The sequence below is a fragment of the Triplophysa rosa genome, linkage group LG11, assembly GCF_024868665.1.
Source record: "Triplophysa rosa linkage group LG11, Trosa_1v2, whole genome shotgun sequence".
Lineage (NCBI taxonomy): Eukaryota > Metazoa > Chordata > Actinopteri > Cypriniformes > Nemacheilidae > Triplophysa > Triplophysa rosa.
Window position 1 is genome coordinate 20,056,357 of NC_079900.1, and position 17,775 is coordinate 20,074,131.

At 42.3% G+C, this 17,775-nt stretch overlaps 1 protein-coding gene across 2 annotated transcripts in view; it reads right to left on the reverse strand.

Annotated features, from left to right (window-relative positions):
* pbx4 (pre-B-cell leukemia transcription factor 4) overlaps nt 1-9,095 on the reverse strand; it is a 26,471-nt gene extending 17,376 nt beyond the window's left edge. For both annotated transcript variants that reach the window (XM_057345439.1, XM_057345438.1), the window contains exon 1: nt 9,024-9,095. In XM_057345439.1, coding sequence (XP_057201422.1) covers nt 9,024-9,072 — 49 coding nt within the window. In that variant the 5' untranslated portion in view covers nt 9,073-9,095. The remainder of the gene's footprint in view (nt 1-9,023) is intronic.
* Between the last annotated feature and the right edge of the window lie 8,680 nt (nt 9,096-17,775).

Sequence of the window (17,775 nt, forward strand, 5' to 3'; positions counted from 1 at the left end):
CAAGTGTTTCACATCATGTTCGGCTTCGGCTTCGGCCAAGAATGTTAGATTCGGTGCATCCCTATGAAAACAACATGAAACGAGTGCTAGCTTTAGACGCCGAATCAGGGCTGAACAGACAACAGAAACAACAGGCTTTCCAACAGACAGCAGGGGTCAAAGCTTCAGAGACAATACACAAAATCACTTAAGCAACTTAGACAAAACGAGGGAAGGGAATTAAAAACCTAATGGGAGAAATCAGCATTTTACATTTTAAAAACCCACATACACACCATCATGTGTCCTGTTTTTCTAAACAAACTAGCATGGCATAAAACTGCTAAATTCACGGGTCACCTCCTGCAGTAAGCCGCTCAGGTTAAGCAGCGTCTGTTTACTATACCCGTGTCGCATGCACCTGGTGGCTCGCCCCGGTGACGTGAGCGCGCACCTATCCGCTCCCCGCAGGGAGTGGTCATTGGTCAGTGTCAACACAATTGGATCCGATTAGGGTGTGAATAGCGCTACCACCTTAGGCAAACACGCCGTCCGGTCTAACGTGTCATTTATCAGCTCTTAATTAACTCAACGAGCATTTCGCAGAGCTGAGCGCCAGTACTTCACTCTACGCGCGGCGACCGGTCAAACGTCATTGCGCAGGTGAGCCCTTCTCGGCGCGTTCGGGCGAGACGGAGGACCGGCAGAGGACAAAAGAAGACTTCGCTGCAGGAGGAAGACGAGGAGGAAGAGGCTGTTGCCGTGGCGATACGTCCTACCGGCACGCCCCCCTCTCGCCCGCTCCCCGGCTCATCAGCACAGCTGCCTCCTGTGCTAATTAGCACCGCCTCTTAAGGAGCTCCTAAAGACCTTGTGAAAAATGAACGCTCATTTGAGAGGTCGTTAATTTGCACTGTTATGCAAATTAGGTGGCAATTAAGCAATAGATCAGAGGAGCGGCTCCCATTTATAACAAGCGAACGAGAAATATGACAGAAGCAAACAGGGCCGGGGAGAGTGGCGGATGGCTGCACTGAGGGGGAGTGTAAACTAACCTTAGCCCGCTGCACCTCAGAGAGAGAGAGAGAGAGACTGTGTTGAAATGTGTGTACAGGTGAACGGCACGCCGTGTTCCTGGACTGTTTTTTTAGCTGCCACATTTACAAAGCCAAGCCTGTTTAACAGCACCTTGCATGCTTCCTGCTATCCAAACAGAATTTTTTGCATTATTTTGAGTAGGGCTGCTCGATTAATGAAACCGCACACGATTTGGCGGTTGGCTACGATTTTTTATGCACAGTTTGTCAGTGAAGTATGGTTAAATGCAGCTGCACCCGAAAGCCAGAGGGCGCTCTCGCGCATAAACTCCAATGCTGCACAGAAGAAGAACCACACGTATAACCAAAGTCCGTTTATGGAAGTCGTGCCACTCGGCGGCCATGTTTGCAACACCTCTGGGCAGCTATTTAACGTCATAGCAAGTCCACAGTCCTATCTGCTTGAATGGGGGAAGGCAGACATTTCTAAATACGCTGGCAAAAATCACAATTAAACAGCATATTTCCGATCAATAATTAAACATGACATGACCTGAATCATAACTTTGGTTTGCTAAGCTTAAATTGCGCTAAAATCACCTTTTTCGAGGTCGACTGCGCCTGCGCACAGGCTAGCAAGCGCCTCACGAGAGCCCCGCCCCAGAGAATCGTCCGTCTTTACTGATTGACGATTGGCTCGTTTTACTGGAAGGCGGGACTTCCTTCGCTAGAGCGGCCATATTGAGCGTTGCATTCCTCGCCATTCATTGAAGCGGCGGTGGCGCATCTTGTTAATATTAATATCTTTGGTATAACCAAAAATGCAGTCTTCCTATCTGCATCTGGCATCTTTCTATCACAGTTTTTCAACCCTGATCAGGTATTTTCATGATAATTAAGAATATTTATAATGATGTTTGACGGGTGTTGCTTTTTAAATGCTGGTTATAAGCGTCTCAAACGCGCAGTGCTTTCAGACGGAGCAGCGTTTCCCGCTGATCACAGAGCCGTGCTTCACCGACATCGCAGTTTTGGCAATTTCACAATTGCGATAGCCACATCGATGTAATCGCGATTTGAATGGCAATTGCGATTAATCGCGCAGCCCTAATTTTGAGCTTTTAGGGGCAGTAATGATACACGCTGGATTCAGAGATGATGTGAGCCACATGAAAGCATGTGTGCAAACTGGTCAATGGGTCTAGATATTTCCATCCCGACCGTGTAAAACTCAACCACAGGTCTTTATACACTATTAATATCTTTAATGCTGGATAAGCATAGATCCATCTACAAATGCAAATCTATGGGATTTTTCATTAAGCATCTGGTGAAAAGTCATAATTCTTCGAGTATGTTAGACAAGTTACGCAACTAAGATGAACACTATAATGAAAATTCATTCACCCTGTATGACTTTCTTCAAAATATCTTCTTTTGTGTTCTGCAGAAGAATGCTGAACACCGAACAACATTGAAACTCATTGACTTCTATTAACACAAAACCACAGACATTTCTCAAAATATCTTCTTTTGTGTTCTACAGAAGAAAGAGACATACAGGTTTTGAAAGACATGAGAGTGAATAAATGACATTTTTTGATTCTTGGGTCGAAGGTTTGTTCAAACGTCTCTTAACCATTGGTGCGTAACTCATCCAGCACAGAAACTCATCCAGCACAGACAATAGTGTGAGCAGTAGCAATAGTGATGCTTGTTTTAGCAAGCACCTTTATCTAGCGTCTGGTGAGTGAGACCGTATTGACACCTTTGCGTGAGACAAACAGATTATTCTAGATTAACAAAAGGCTAATGCCTCAATCCAAATGGCATGCACTGAAACCTGAAACTCCCTGCCTGAAGACAAGCTTAAAGTGAGAGCAAACTCAGAGTCCTGACAGATCACCGCTGCTCAAATCCCCTCTCCAGCGCTCTAGATTAGTCACCGAGCGCAGTGGAGACACTTCCACACGGGAATGGACGCCTCCCATCAATTGTAATTAATCCTTAATTATTCTGGATTAGGTGCTGGGCTCCGACTCTCTCCCACCCGCCGCAGCCACGCTGGCTAATGTAATCCAGCTGAGGCCACATTTACATATCTTTAATTAAAGAAACATGGGCTTCTTTCAAACACTAGTCCCAAGACCAGGACAATAAGGGACATCTCCATGATATTCTCATTTCGCATGATTTTGACACGCGCCGCGACTAAATGCAATTGCCGCTCCCGAGTGCTTAATCTCGCTCGGCGCACACGGGGTTTGGTTATTTATCAAAGTAACAAACGTCTAACAGATTTTTCATTAAATCTATGTGAAGTGTGTACAAGACTGTAATTAATTAGATGTTAATACAGCGACTTAATTTATTTTACCCCAAACCACTCGTTTATAAAAATGAGGATGCATCATTTGTAAAATTTTGCTCCATATCAGAGATATACAAGGGTTTGGATGATCAATAAGGGCTTTGCAATGGTCATAAAACCAGGAAGGCCTAGTGACCAATGTGTACTGTATTTAATATATTGCAAAATATATACGAACAAATGCCAAAAATTCTGTGCTTTAATTTACAGAAAATAATGTGCGTTTGTAAAATACAATCTGTATCGCTTAATAAAAATGACTTAATATATTTAAAAGCCTCTTCTTGCTTCTGTTTAGTCACAATACAGTATAAATATGCCATTAAAGGAACAGTTCACCCAAAAATAAAAAATGTTTGTAACCAAAAGACATTGGTCCCCATTGACTTCCACTGTACAAAGAGAAAAAAAACTAGACATTTCTCAAAATATCGTCTTTTGTGTTTCACAGCCGAAATAGTCATATCATTGATTCTTCCTCATGTTGTTTAAAGCCTGTATAACAGATTTATTTAGGATGAACTATCCCTTTAATAGCAGAGTACTGAATATAGCACACTAGACTTAGAATTTAAAGTTCCAGCGAGAGCGCGTCACAAAGACCGGATCTGCCGCTTTTAGTCTCAGAGCTGCACGTCATGCAGGCACACAGGTTTGCTTCAGGCTGATACATGCTTCAGACAACATCTAGATTTCTGCATGTTTGCTGGAATTAAATAGTTGGGGTGTATTTAAGGTTTTTGTTGAGATGAGATATTTACTCATGCAGATGGTATATAATACAAGTGTTAATGTTGTTTGCCTTTTCATCATTAGACAGCCGTTTAAAGTGACAGGAAACGATTAGGATAAACAGAGACTAAAAGAGCGAGCACTTTAAACATCATGCGCCTGTGCACGTCTGCTGTGATGCTGGTAAGTGAGACTTTGTCGCAAGTCAATCTATTGTTGTATCACAATGACACAACAAAATGTGACCGGTCGTTTTACACGTCAAATAACACCTTCGTGTTTAAGCAGGCGTTACTTTTAGCACAACAGTACATTGTGGATTATTGTATTTTTTCAGGTAATTAGTGCACAGTATGACCAGAGACAACAATCTACATAAAAAATAAATGGAAAAACAAACATCTTTTTCCAGTAAATAAACACTAAAACAGGAAGTACTTGATGTATCAACTCAAAAGGTCTGTACGGTTTCAAATGTTTCCTTTTGGCAATTCTGGTCGTCCCGTGTTAATAAAAGGCCTAATTCCTCCAGGAATAACCTAATGAGTGAAAAGACGCTCGGCCCACACAACATTAGGATGAAGCCGAGCTTTCGGGGTGACGCTGCCCCCTCCACCCACCGTTCTGGACCTTGTGATGGGGGAAGGGGGGGTGCCTGTCAGGGCCAGGGGTCTGTGTGATATTAGCCGTCTGCCAATCCGGCATGGGGAATGGACACAGAGTAATTACTGCTGCTCTTACTGCCTCATCAATCTCTCTCTATCGCTGTCTCTCTCTCCCCTCTCCCCCCTTCACACTCTATCTTTCTCACTCCTGGAGCAGAGGAGGGGAAAACAGATTGAGTGACAGAGCGCCACACAAGAAAAGCCGAATGAAACGGGGCCAACGTGAAATGATGATGTTTGGGAGGCAGGTTTTATGAATTTGGCTGTTCTCATCTGATAATATCTGAAGTGAAACCGACATCACCGTGTGCATGTATGTTACTGTGAGTGTATGTCTGTTGCGGTTTATTCAAGTTGTAAAAAGCCTTCACAGTCCACTGGCTCTTTTACCTACAGGCCTGCGGGCTTCGCCTCGTAAAAAAGTCTTGAGATTTTCTAACAAATCATAAAATTTTACAGGAGGGTTCAAATTAGGGGCTTGCAGAAATGAACGGCATTTAAAAAGCCTCAATTAGCTCTTCGGGCACGAAACCGGAGTCAATAAGTTCATCCAGGTTGGTTAAACAAGGATTTGAGGCCATGCTGGCTCACGCTGAAATCTTCATAAAACTATACTTTTTATTTAAGTTCCACACTGAAATATGTAGGCTATGGAATCCATAGTATGGATTGAAGCTTACCATGCACGCTCAACTATTTGTTACTGCCAAGATATTTTAGAATTTGGCACCAAAGATTTGATTTTTAATGCTTCAGGTAAAGGTCCTGAAACTATATGGATTAATATCAAACATGAGGACGATCTTTAACTGGAAATCTCCAAACAATGCATTACAAAAGACTGTATAACAGCAACAATAACTACACAGTTATGAAAGTTCTCTTGTATAGTTTTTAATAACAGAAAAAAATTAAATGTGTTGAACTGTGGCCAGTTGGATCTTTAAGGCTGTTTAAAACTTTTTTCTCCAATGACAAGTGCGGCGGCCTTGGTAATGAGAAACTACAGAAGTATTACAAAAGTCCAAAAATTATTATTCCTGGAAACTGGCAATATACTGAACGCGCAGTCCAAGATGCTAGTGAATTAGGCTTATATCATAACTCACCAGTGTTCTGGACAGATACTGGACATTTTGTACTTTTTTAAAGGCTTTTCAAACTTATCAAAACAACTAGGAGCTTTAACACATTTTAGCAACAGTTACCCAAATTTGGATGTAAAACTAAAATACATATTTTATCGAAGTTTATTTGAGTACACTTTGTTCCTGACAAATCATTTATTTGTTGTACATTTTTATAGATCATCTATATAGAAATGCAATAACTGTAACTGGCCGCCTCATGTGGTACATCCTTGACCACAGTGGATCTCAAATTGGGGGCTGCAAGATGGAACCAGGGGGGCCACAGTGTTGTAGCGTTTTATGAAATCTAGAAATTCATGACAAATCGTGTACAATGAATGTCAGAAAAATAAGACCACCAAACAAATGAATTGATGTCCCAGCATTGTGCAATTAAATATGTTTTTGGTATAATTAAAATTCTATGTTTAAGATCACAAGTCTTTATTTGGGGGGACAAAGCTATACACCCTACACAAAGGCGGCCTTACAACGAAAAAGTTTGAGAACCACTGCTCTACCAACATCAGCTTGATTTACTATTATGGGCTATTAGCAAGAAGGTTAAGAGTTATATCAAATATAACAAATCTGGCTATAAAACTCTCCCAATTAAAAAGCTATGTTTTTTAAAAAAGGAGTGAAAAAGGCTGCTGTTTGTGAATCTAAGATGTATTTTATGCTCTCTGAACAGTAAGTTCTGTTTTATGTGAGTTGCAAAGGTTCAAGGATACAGGAATACAGGAAGTGTATAAGGGCGGTTAATGCGACATTAACAAGAAACACAATTTTCTTGCTATTATTATTACTAATATTGCATTATTATACAAAATATTAATATAAATGAACAATAAATTGTTATATTGTAACCAAACACAGACTGAAAGTCAACTTCGGGTCAGGCACGTGCATCCGGTCAAACCGTCTACGAAACCGTAACAGCTTGCCTTGTATGATGTCATTAATTTGGAGAATACTTAAAAATTCATGTCACACAACAAGACTTAGTAAACTGCGAAACTAAGAAATCTAAAACAGGCATGAAAAATGGGGCAAAGCATAAAAGAAATGCTGACTAACCACATCTGACGTAAAAAATATAATCCATGTTACCCGTCAACTATCCGTATTTATCACAGACCGTGATTCATTTACATTACAAAAATTTGCTAAAAACAAACTACAAAGCACGTGACCCCAAAGATGAGCCAGTCAGCCCGAACAAAAGTCAGGGTGGCGAGGAGGGTGAGAATCAACTTGCTGCAACCGTTTCGAGTAGATGGGGGAGGGCCAAGACCAATGAGACAGTTGGCTTAGAAACTTCATATCTTTCTCTTAATTTGTTTCTAAGGAGATTAATGAACAAATCTTACATTTCACGCGCATGAAGTTTATGTTAAACAGATGGGGATATGCGGTGGGGGGAGGGGGTGCAAGCACGACTTACATTTGAGCAGAACATTTCCTTAACAATAAAAACAATCTTCCCAACTGCAGCAGCACTCAGAGGAATTCAATGCCCCTCCCCCACTCCTCCCCAACCCTCCCCTCCACCTCCATTACCATATCAAAGCCCGAGTTCAGAGCGAGACTTCTCTTTCAAGAATGGAAGCAAGGCATCAGGAGGGAGGGAGGGAGGAGAGGACAAGACCGCAGCAGCGGAGAAAGGCCCGAGCTCCAGCTCGCTTTTATCCGCGTATGAGAGAGAGAAAGAGAGACGGAGGCAGACAGATAGAGACTGTGGAAAACATTGTAAGGACTACTGATCAGGAGTACAATCGTGTGCAGTACAGGAGGCTGCCTTCTTTAATTCACAGTCCTCAGGCAGGAGATGAAAGTGGCGGGGAGATGCAGGAGAGGTAGTGCAGGTATATAGAGCCTGGAAGATGGGGGGGGGGGGGTGATGAGAGGGATGGACAACATCCACCACACAATGGCACTCGGGCCTGTTCGCACCAAATTTTCAGAATGGGATTTTCAAGCAAAACGTTGATCAATATTAACCAATAAGAACAATATGGACGCCTGATGCGATGACGATTTCAATTTTTATTTTGACACAAAAACACATGTTCATTCGCAATAACTGTGCAATAAACAGGTCTTAACGGCCAAACCGCGTCCTTGATCAGATGGTAATGGCCTCCCTCCTGTCATCTAGTAAATCAGCACATTTACACCGAAGTGTTGACGGTAAAACACCGATTCCAGATCGCGTTGGGTGTTACCCGAAGTGATGTTTGGAAAAATTCCGACAATTAACTTCGCCTGTCCGCACACACACCTTCCATTTAGTGCCGCGTTTCTCCCTGGCCTCTCTCTCTCTCTCTCTTGGCTGGCAGGCTAAATGTGAAAATCAAAGTGAATGACATTAGGTAAATAAGACAGCGGGTTGCCTTGGCAACAGGGACAGCCCCCGACACCCGCTCCTCCAGCCTACCCTTTACTTGCATCCAATTATAGGAAAGTAAGACCGGGTTATTGACAGATTGCCACGAACCGACCGCTGCACATCATTTCTGCACTGTAATTCCACATGAGCGTGCTTGTTACGGAACCCGAGACGGATTCTAGTTGCAGGATATGACAGGAAAGAAACGAGAGAAACCGTGACACAAAGACAACGCCAACACCTCCATAAATATTTAATCATTTGTCAGCCTCTCGTTTGAGGGGAGAAAGCTACGGATCTGCCAGAAAACTGACCACTGTGGATGTGCCGGTTAAAATGCGAGAGATGTTACCCGATGGTTTCCGTGGATGGCGTTCGCAATGAGAACATACCGAATACGTGATATACAGGCCAACAGTGCGACTAAAACGTACACACTTGTTGCTATCTCAAATCAAAGTGAAAATGTGCCCAACACAAACACTAAATCTATTACGGTGACACTTAATGACCCCAGTGGGTGACACAAAAGGACATATGGACACCCCAGAGCGACGCTATAGATGCTAAAAAAAAGAGGGTTGGGACACAATGCGTTCGGTTGGATGATTATTAAACACCTGTCTCTGCATATGGTCAATCCAGAATCAATACAACGTAATAACATCATCTACCGGAACGGCGGTTCTGGCTTGGCGAATTAAGCGATCGACTTACCTGTTTTCTCTTTGATCTCGCATAGAACGCTGAAGAGAGCCGGCTTCATCCTGTGGCAGTTCAGGGCATGTTTCCTGCAGGAGAGAAAGAACTTGTTAACAAGGTTCAGTGGATATTTCATTTCACATAGTAACAGACCGATACGCAAGACTCTGCATTAGCCAGTTTACAGTGGTTAAATAGTACTTTCCCATTGGGCCAGTTCCAAATGTCCCCTTTTCTTGTGTCAACGATTCACATTTACATGTCATTCTTTGTAAATTTTAGAGCAAGATGATTGCTTATGTAATTCCACCATTTTTTGGGACATCTCATTTACCATAATTCGATCACATGGCCACTCTTTAAAAGGAACAGTTCACCTTNGCATGATATATATACTGCATAAAAAAATCCTAAGAAACCTGAAGCTCTGCACATATCAAAATGTAAGTTGCATTCCAACTGCAGACCATTGCTAACAACTCGATGGATGTTCTGAGCCGGTCTGAAAAACAACATGAAACGAGTGCTAGCTTTAGACGCCGAATCAGGGCTGAACAGACAACAGAAACAACAGGCTTTCCAACAGACAGCAGGGGTCAAAGCTTCAGAGACAATACACAAAATCACTTAAGCAACTTAGACAAAACGAGGGAAGGGAATTAAAAACCTAATGGGAGAAATCAGCATTTTACATTTTAAAAACCCACATACACACCATCATGTGTCCTGTTTTTCTAAACAAACTAGCATGGCATAAAACTGCTAAATTCACGGGTCACCTCCTGCAGTAAGCCGCTCAGGTTAAGCAGCGTCTGTTTACTATACCCGTGTCGCATGCACCTGGTGGCTCGCCCCGGTGACGTGAGCGCGCACCTATCCGCTCCCCGCAGGGAGTGGTCATTGGTCAGTGTCAACACAATTGGATCCGATTAGGGTGTGAATAGCGCTACCACCTTAGGCAAACACGCCGTCCGGTCTAACGTGTCATTTATCAGCTCTTAATTAACTCAACGAGCATTTCGCAGAGCTGAGCGCCAGTACTTCACTCTACGCGCGGCGACCGGTCAAACGTCATTGCGCAGGTGAGCCCTTCTCGGCGCGTTCGGGCGAGACGGAGGACCGGCAGAGGACAAAAGAAGACTTCGCTGCAGGAGGAAGACGAGGAGGAAGAGGCTGTTGCCGTGGCGATACGTCCTACCGGCACGCCCCCCTCTCGCCCGCTCCCCGGCTCATCAGCACAGCTGCCTCCTGTGCTAATTAGCACCGCCTCTTAAGGAGCTCCTAAAGACCTTGTGAAAAATGAACGCTCATTTGAGAGGTCGTTAATTTGCACTGTTATGCAAATTAGGTGGCAATTAAGCAATAGATCAGAGGAGCGGCTCCCATTTATAACAAGCGAACGAGAAATATGACAGAAGCAAACAGGGCCGGGGAGAGTGGCGGATGGCTGCACTGAGGGGGAGTGTAAACTAACCTTAGCCCGCTGCACCTCAGAGAGAGAGAGAGAGAGACTGTGTTGAAATGTGTGTACAGGTGAACGGCACGCCGTGTTCCTGGACTGTTTTTTTAGCTGCCACATTTACAAAGCCAAGCCTGTTTAACAGCACCTTGCATGCTTCCTGCTATCCAAACAGAATTTTTTGCATTATTTTGAGTAGGGCTGCTCGATTAATGAAACCGCACACGATTTGGCGGTTGGCTACGATTTTTTATGCACAGTTTGTCAGTGAAGTATGGTTAAATGCAGCTGCACCCGAAAGCCAGAGGGCGCTCTCGCGCATAAACTCCAATGCTGCACAGAAGAAGAACCACACGTATAACCAAAGTCCGTTTATGGAAGTCGTGCCACTCGGCGGCCATGTTTGCAACACCTCTGGGCAGCTATTTAACGTCATAGCAAGTCCACAGTCCTATCTGCTTGAATGGGGGAAGGCAGACATTTCTAAATACGCTGGCAAAAATCACAATTAAACAGCATATTTCCGATCAATAATTAAACATGACATGACCTGAATCATAACTTTGGTTTGCTAAGCTTAAATTGCGCTAAAATCACCTTTTTCGAGGTCGACTGCGCCTGCGCACAGGCTAGCAAGCGCCTCACGAGAGCCCCGCCCCAGAGAATCGTCCGTCTTTACTGATTGACGATTGGCTCGTTTTACTGGAAGGCGGGACTTCCTTCGCTAGAGCGGCCATATTGAGCGTTGCATTCCTCGCCATTCATTGAAGCGGCGGTGGCGCATCTTGTTAATATTAATATCTTTGGTATAACCAAAAATGCAGTCTTCCTATCTGCATCTGGCATCTTTCTATCACAGTTTTTCAACCCTGATCAGGTATTTTCATGATAATTAAGAATATTTATAATGATGTTTGACGGGTGTTGCTTTTTAAATGCTGGTTATAAGCGTCTCAAACGCGCAGTGCTTTCAGACGGAGCAGCGTTTCCCGCTGATCACAGAGCCGTGCTTCACCGACATCGCAGTTTTGGCAATTTCACAATTGCGATAGCCACATCGATGTAATCGCGATTTGAATGGCAATTGCGATTAATCGCGCAGCCCTAATTTTGAGCTTTTAGGGGCAGTAATGATACACGCTGGATTCAGAGATGATGTGAGCCACATGAAAGCATGTGTGCAAACTGGTCAATGGGTCTAGATATTTCCATCCCGACCGTGTAAAACTCAACCACAGGTCTTTATACACTATTAATATCTTTAATGCTGGATAAGCATAGATCCATCTACAAATGCAAATCTATGGGATTTTTCATTAAGCATCTGGTGAAAAGTCATAATTCTTCGAGTATGTTAGACAAGTTACGCAACTAAGATGAACACTATAATGAAAATTCATTCACCCTGTATGACTTTCTTCAAAATATCTTCTTTTGTGTTCTGCAGAAGAATGCTGAACACCGAACAACATTGAAACTCATTGACTTCTATTAACACAAAACCACAGACATTTCTCAAAATATCTTCTTTTGTGTTCTACAGAAGAAAGAGACATACAGGTTTTGAAAGACATGAGAGTGAATAAATGACATTTTTTGATTCTTGGGTCGAAGGTTTGTTCAAACGTCTCTTAACCATTGGTGCGTAACTCATCCAGCACAGAAACTCATCCAGCACAGACAATAGTGTGAGCAGTAGCAATAGTGATGCTTGTTTTAGCAAGCACCTTTATCTAGCGTCTGGTGAGTGAGACCGTATTGACACCTTTGCGTGAGACAAACAGATTATTCTAGATTAACAAAAGGCTAATGCCTCAATCCAAATGGCATGCACTGAAACCTGAAACTCCCTGCCTGAAGACAAGCTTAAAGTGAGAGCAAACTCAGAGTCCTGACAGATCACCGCTGCTCAAATCCCCTCTCCAGCGCTCTAGATTAGTCACCGAGCGCAGTGGAGACACTTCCACACGGGAATGGACGCCTCCCATCAATTGTAATTAATCCTTAATTATTCTGGATTAGGTGCTGGGCTCCGACTCTCTCCCACCCGCCGCAGCCACGCTGGCTAATGTAATCCAGCTGAGGCCACATTTACATATCTTTAATTAAAGAAACATGGGCTTCTTTCAAACACTAGTCCCAAGACCAGGACAATAAGGGACATCTCCATGATATTCTCATTTCGCATGATTTTGACACGCGCCGCGACTAAATGCAATTGCCGCTCCCGAGTGCTTAATCTCGCTCGGCGCACACGGGGTTTGGTTATTTATCAAAGTAACAAACGTCTAACAGATTTTTCATTAAATCTATGTGAAGTGTGTACAAGACTGTAATTAATTAGATGTTAATACAGCGACTTAATTTATTTTACCCCAAACCACTCGTTTATAAAAATGAGGATGCATCATTTGTAAAATTTTGCTCCATATCAGAGATATACAAGGGTTTGGATGATCAATAAGGGCTTTGCAATGGTCATAAAACCAGGAAGGCCTAGTGACCAATGTGTACTGTATTTAATATATTGCAAAATATATACGAACAAATGCCAAAAATTCTGTGCTTTAATTTACAGAAAATAATGTGCGTTTGTAAAATACAATCTGTATCGCTTAATAAAAATGACTTAATATATTTAAAAGCCTCTTCTTGCTTCTGTTTAGTCACAATACAGTATAAATATGCCATTAAAGGAACAGTTCACCCAAAAATAAAAAATGTTTGTAACCAAAAGACATTGGTCCCCATTGACTTCCACTGTACAAAGAGAAAAAAAACTAGACATTTCTCAAAATATCGTCTTTTGTGTTTCACAGCCGAAATAGTCATATCATTGATTCTTCCTCATGTTGTTTAAAGCCTGTATAACAGATTTATTTAGGATGAACTATCCCTTTAATAGCAGAGTACTGAATATAGCACACTAGACTTAGAATTTAAAGTTCCAGCGAGAGCGCGTCACAAAGACCGGATCTGCCGCTTTTAGTCTCAGAGCTGCACGTCATGCAGGCACACAGGTTTGCTTCAGGCTGATACATGCTTCAGACAACATCTAGATTTCTGCATGTTTGCTGGAATTAAATAGTTGGGGTGTATTTAAGGTTTTTGTTGAGATGAGATATTTACTCATGCAGATGGTATATAATACAAGTGTTAATGTTGTTTGCCTTTTCATCATTAGACAGCCGTTTAAAGTGACAGGAAACGATTAGGATAAACAGAGACTAAAAGAGCGAGCACTTTAAACATCATGCGCCTGTGCACGTCTGCTGTGATGCTGGTAAGTGAGACTTTGTCGCAAGTCAATCTATTGTTGTATCACAATGACACAACAAAATGTGACCGGTCGTTTTACACGTCAAATAACACCTTCGTGTTTAAGCAGGCGTTACTTTTAGCACAACAGTACATTGTGGATTATTGTATTTTTTCAGGTAATTAGTGCACAGTATGACCAGAGACAACAATCTACATAAAAAATAAATGGAAAAACAAACATCTTTTTCCAGTAAATAAACACTAAAACAGGAAGTACTTGATGTATCAACTCAAAAGGTCTGTACGGTTTCAAATGTTTCCTTTTGGCAATTCTGGTCGTCCCGTGTTAATAAAAGGCCTAATTCCTCCAGGAATAACCTAATGAGTGAAAAGACGCTCGGCCCACACAACATTAGGATGAAGCCGAGCTTTCGGGGTGACGCTGCCCCCTCCACCCACCGTTCTGGACCTTGTGATGGGGGAAGGGGGGGTGCCTGTCAGGGCCAGGGGTCTGTGTGATATTAGCCGTCTGCCAATCCGGCATGGGGAATGGACACAGAGTAATTACTGCTGCTCTTACTGCCTCATCAATCTCTCTCTATCGCTGTCTCTCTCTCCCCTCTCCCCCCTTCACACTCTATCTTTCTCACTCCTGGAGCAGAGGAGGGGAAAACAGATTGAGTGACAGAGCGCCACACAAGAAAAGCCGAATGAAACGGGGCCAACGTGAAATGATGATGTTTGGGAGGCAGGTTTTATGAATTTGGCTGTTCTCATCTGATAATATCTGAAGTGAAACCGACATCACCGTGTGCATGTATGTTACTGTGAGTGTATGTCTGTTGCGGTTTATTCAAGTTGTAAAAAGCCTTCACAGTCCACTGGCTCTTTTACCTACAGGCCTGCGGGCTTCGCCTCGTAAAAAAGTCTTGAGATTTTCTAACAAATCATAAAATTTTACAGGAGGGTTCAAATTAGGGGCTTGCAGAAATGAACGGCATTTAAAAAGCCTCAATTAGCTCTTCGGGCACGAAACCGGAGTCAATAAGTTCATCCAGGTTGGTTAAACAAGGATTTGAGGCCATGCTGGCTCACGCTGAAATCTTCATAAAACTATACTTTTTATTTAAGTTCCACACTGAAATATGTAGGCTATGGAATCCATAGTATGGATTGAAGCTTACCATGCACGCTCAACTATTTGTTACTGCCAAGATATTTTAGAATTTGGCACCAAAGATTTGATTTTTAATGCTTCAGGTAAAGGTCCTGAAACTATATGGATTAATATCAAACATGAGGACGATCTTTAACTGGAAATCTCCAAACAATGCATTACAAAAGACTGTATAACAGCAACAATAACTACACAGTTATGAAAGTTCTCTTGTATAGTTTTTAATAACAGAAAAAAATTAAATGTGTTGAACTGTGGCCAGTTGGATCTTTAAGGCTGTTTAAAACTTTTTTCTCCAATGACAAGTGCGGCGGCCTTGGTAATGAGAAACTACAGAAGTATTACAAAAGTCCAAAAATTATTATTCCTGGAAACTGGCAATATACTGAACGCGCAGTCCAAGATGCTAGTGAATTAGGCTTATATCATAACTCACCAGTGTTCTGGACAGATACTGGACATTTTGTACTTTTTTAAAGGCTTTTCAAACTTATCAAAACAACTAGGAGCTTTAACACATTTTAGCAACAGTTACCCAAATTTGGATGTAAAACTAAAATACATATTTTATCGAAGTTTATTTGAGTACACTTTGTTCCTGACAAATCATTTATTTGTTGTACATTTTTATAGATCATCTATATAGAAATGCAATAACTGTAACTGGCCGCCTCATGTGGTACATCCTTGACCACAGTGGATCTCAAATTGGGGGCTGCAAGATGGAACCAGGGGGGCCACAGTGTTGTAGCGTTTTATGAAATCTAGAAATTCATGACAAATCGTGTACAATGAATGTCAGAAAAATAAGACCACCAAACAAATGAATTGATGTCCCAGCATTGTGCAATTAAATATGTTTTTGGTATAATTAAAATTCTATGTTTAAGATCACAAGTCTTTATTTGGGGGGACAAAGCTATACACCCTACACAAAGGCGGCCTTACAACGAAAAAGTTTGAGAACCACTGCTCTACCAACATCAGCTTGATTTACTATTATGGGCTATTAGCAAGAAGGTTAAGAGTTATATCAAATATAACAAATCTGGCTATAAAACTCTCCCAATTAAAAAGCTATGTTTTTTAAAAAAGGAGTGAAAAAGGCTGCTGTTTGTGAATCTAAGATGTATTTTATGCTCTCTGAACAGTAAGTTCTGTTTTATGTGAGTTGCAAAGGTTCAAGGATACAGGAATACAGGAAGTGTATAAGGGCGGTTAATGCGACATTAACAAGAAACACAATTTTCTTGCTATTATTATTACTAATATTGCATTATTATACAAAATATTAATATAAATGAACAATAAATTGTTATATTGTAACCAAACACAGACTGAAAGTCAACTTCGGGTCAGGCACGTGCATCCGGTCAAACCGTCTACGAAACCGTAACAGCTTGCCTTGTATGATGTCATTAATTTGGAGAATACTTAAAAATTCATGTCACACAACAAGACTTAGTAAACTGCGAAACTAAGAAATCTAAAACAGGCATGAAAAATGGGGCAAAGCATAAAAGAAATGCTGACTAACCACATCTGACGTAAAAAATATAATCCATGTTACCCGTCAACTATCCGTATTTATCACAGACCGTGATTCATTTACATTACAAAAATTTGCTAAAAACAAACTACAAAGCACGTGACCCCAAAGATGAGCCAGTCAGCCCGAACAAAAGTCAGGGTGGCGAGGAGGGTGAGAATCAACTTGCTGCAACCGTTTCGAGTAGATGGGGGAGGGCCAAGACCAATGAGACAGTTGGCTTAGAAACTTCATATCTTTCTCTTAATTTGTTTCTAAGGAGATTAATGAACAAATCTTACATTTCACGCGCATGAAGTTTATGTTAAACAGATGGGGATATGCGGTGGGGGGAGGGGGTGCAAGCACGACTTACATTTGAGCAGAACATTTCCTTAACAATAAAAACAATCTTCCCAACTGCAGCAGCACTCAGAGGAATTCAATGCCCCTCCCCCACTCCTCCCCAACCCTCCCCTCCACCTCCATTACCATATCAAAGCCCGAGTTCAGAGCGAGACTTCTCTTTCAAGAATGGAAGCAAGGCATCAGGAGGGAGGGAGGGAGGAGAGGACAAGACCGCAGCAGCGGAGAAAGGCCCGAGCTCCAGCTCGCTTTTATCCGCGTATGAGAGAGAGAAAGAGAGACGGAGGCAGACAGATAGAGACTGTGGAAAACATTGTAAGGACTACTGATCAGGAGTACAATCGTGTGCAGTACAGGAGGCTGCCTTCTTTAATTCACAGTCCTCAGGCAGGAGATGAAAGTGGCGGGGAGATGCAGGAGAGGTAGTGCAGGTATATAGAGCCTGGAAGATGGGGGGGGGGGGGTGATGAGAGGGATGGACAACATCCACCACACAATGGCACTCGGGCCTGTTCGCACCAAATTTTCAGAATGGGATTTTCAAGCAAAACGTTGATCAATATTAACCAATAAGAACAATATGGACGCCTGATGCGATGACGATTTCAATTTTTATTTTGACACAAAAACACATGTTCATTCGCAATAACTGTGCAATAAACAGGTCTTAACGGCCAAACCGCGTCCTTGATCAGATGGTAATGGCCTCCCTCCTGTCATCTAGTAAATCAGCACATTTACACCGAAGTGTTGACGGTAAAACACCGATTCCAGATCGCGTTGGGTGTTACCCGAAGTGATGTTTGGAAAAATTCCGACAATTAACTTCGCCTGTCCGCACACACACCTTCCATTTAGTGCCGCGTTTCTCCCTGGCCTCTCTCTCTCTCTCTCTTGGCTGGCAGGCTAAATGTGAAAATCAAAGTGAATGACATTAGGTAAATAAGACAGCGGGTTGCCTTGGCAACAGGGACAG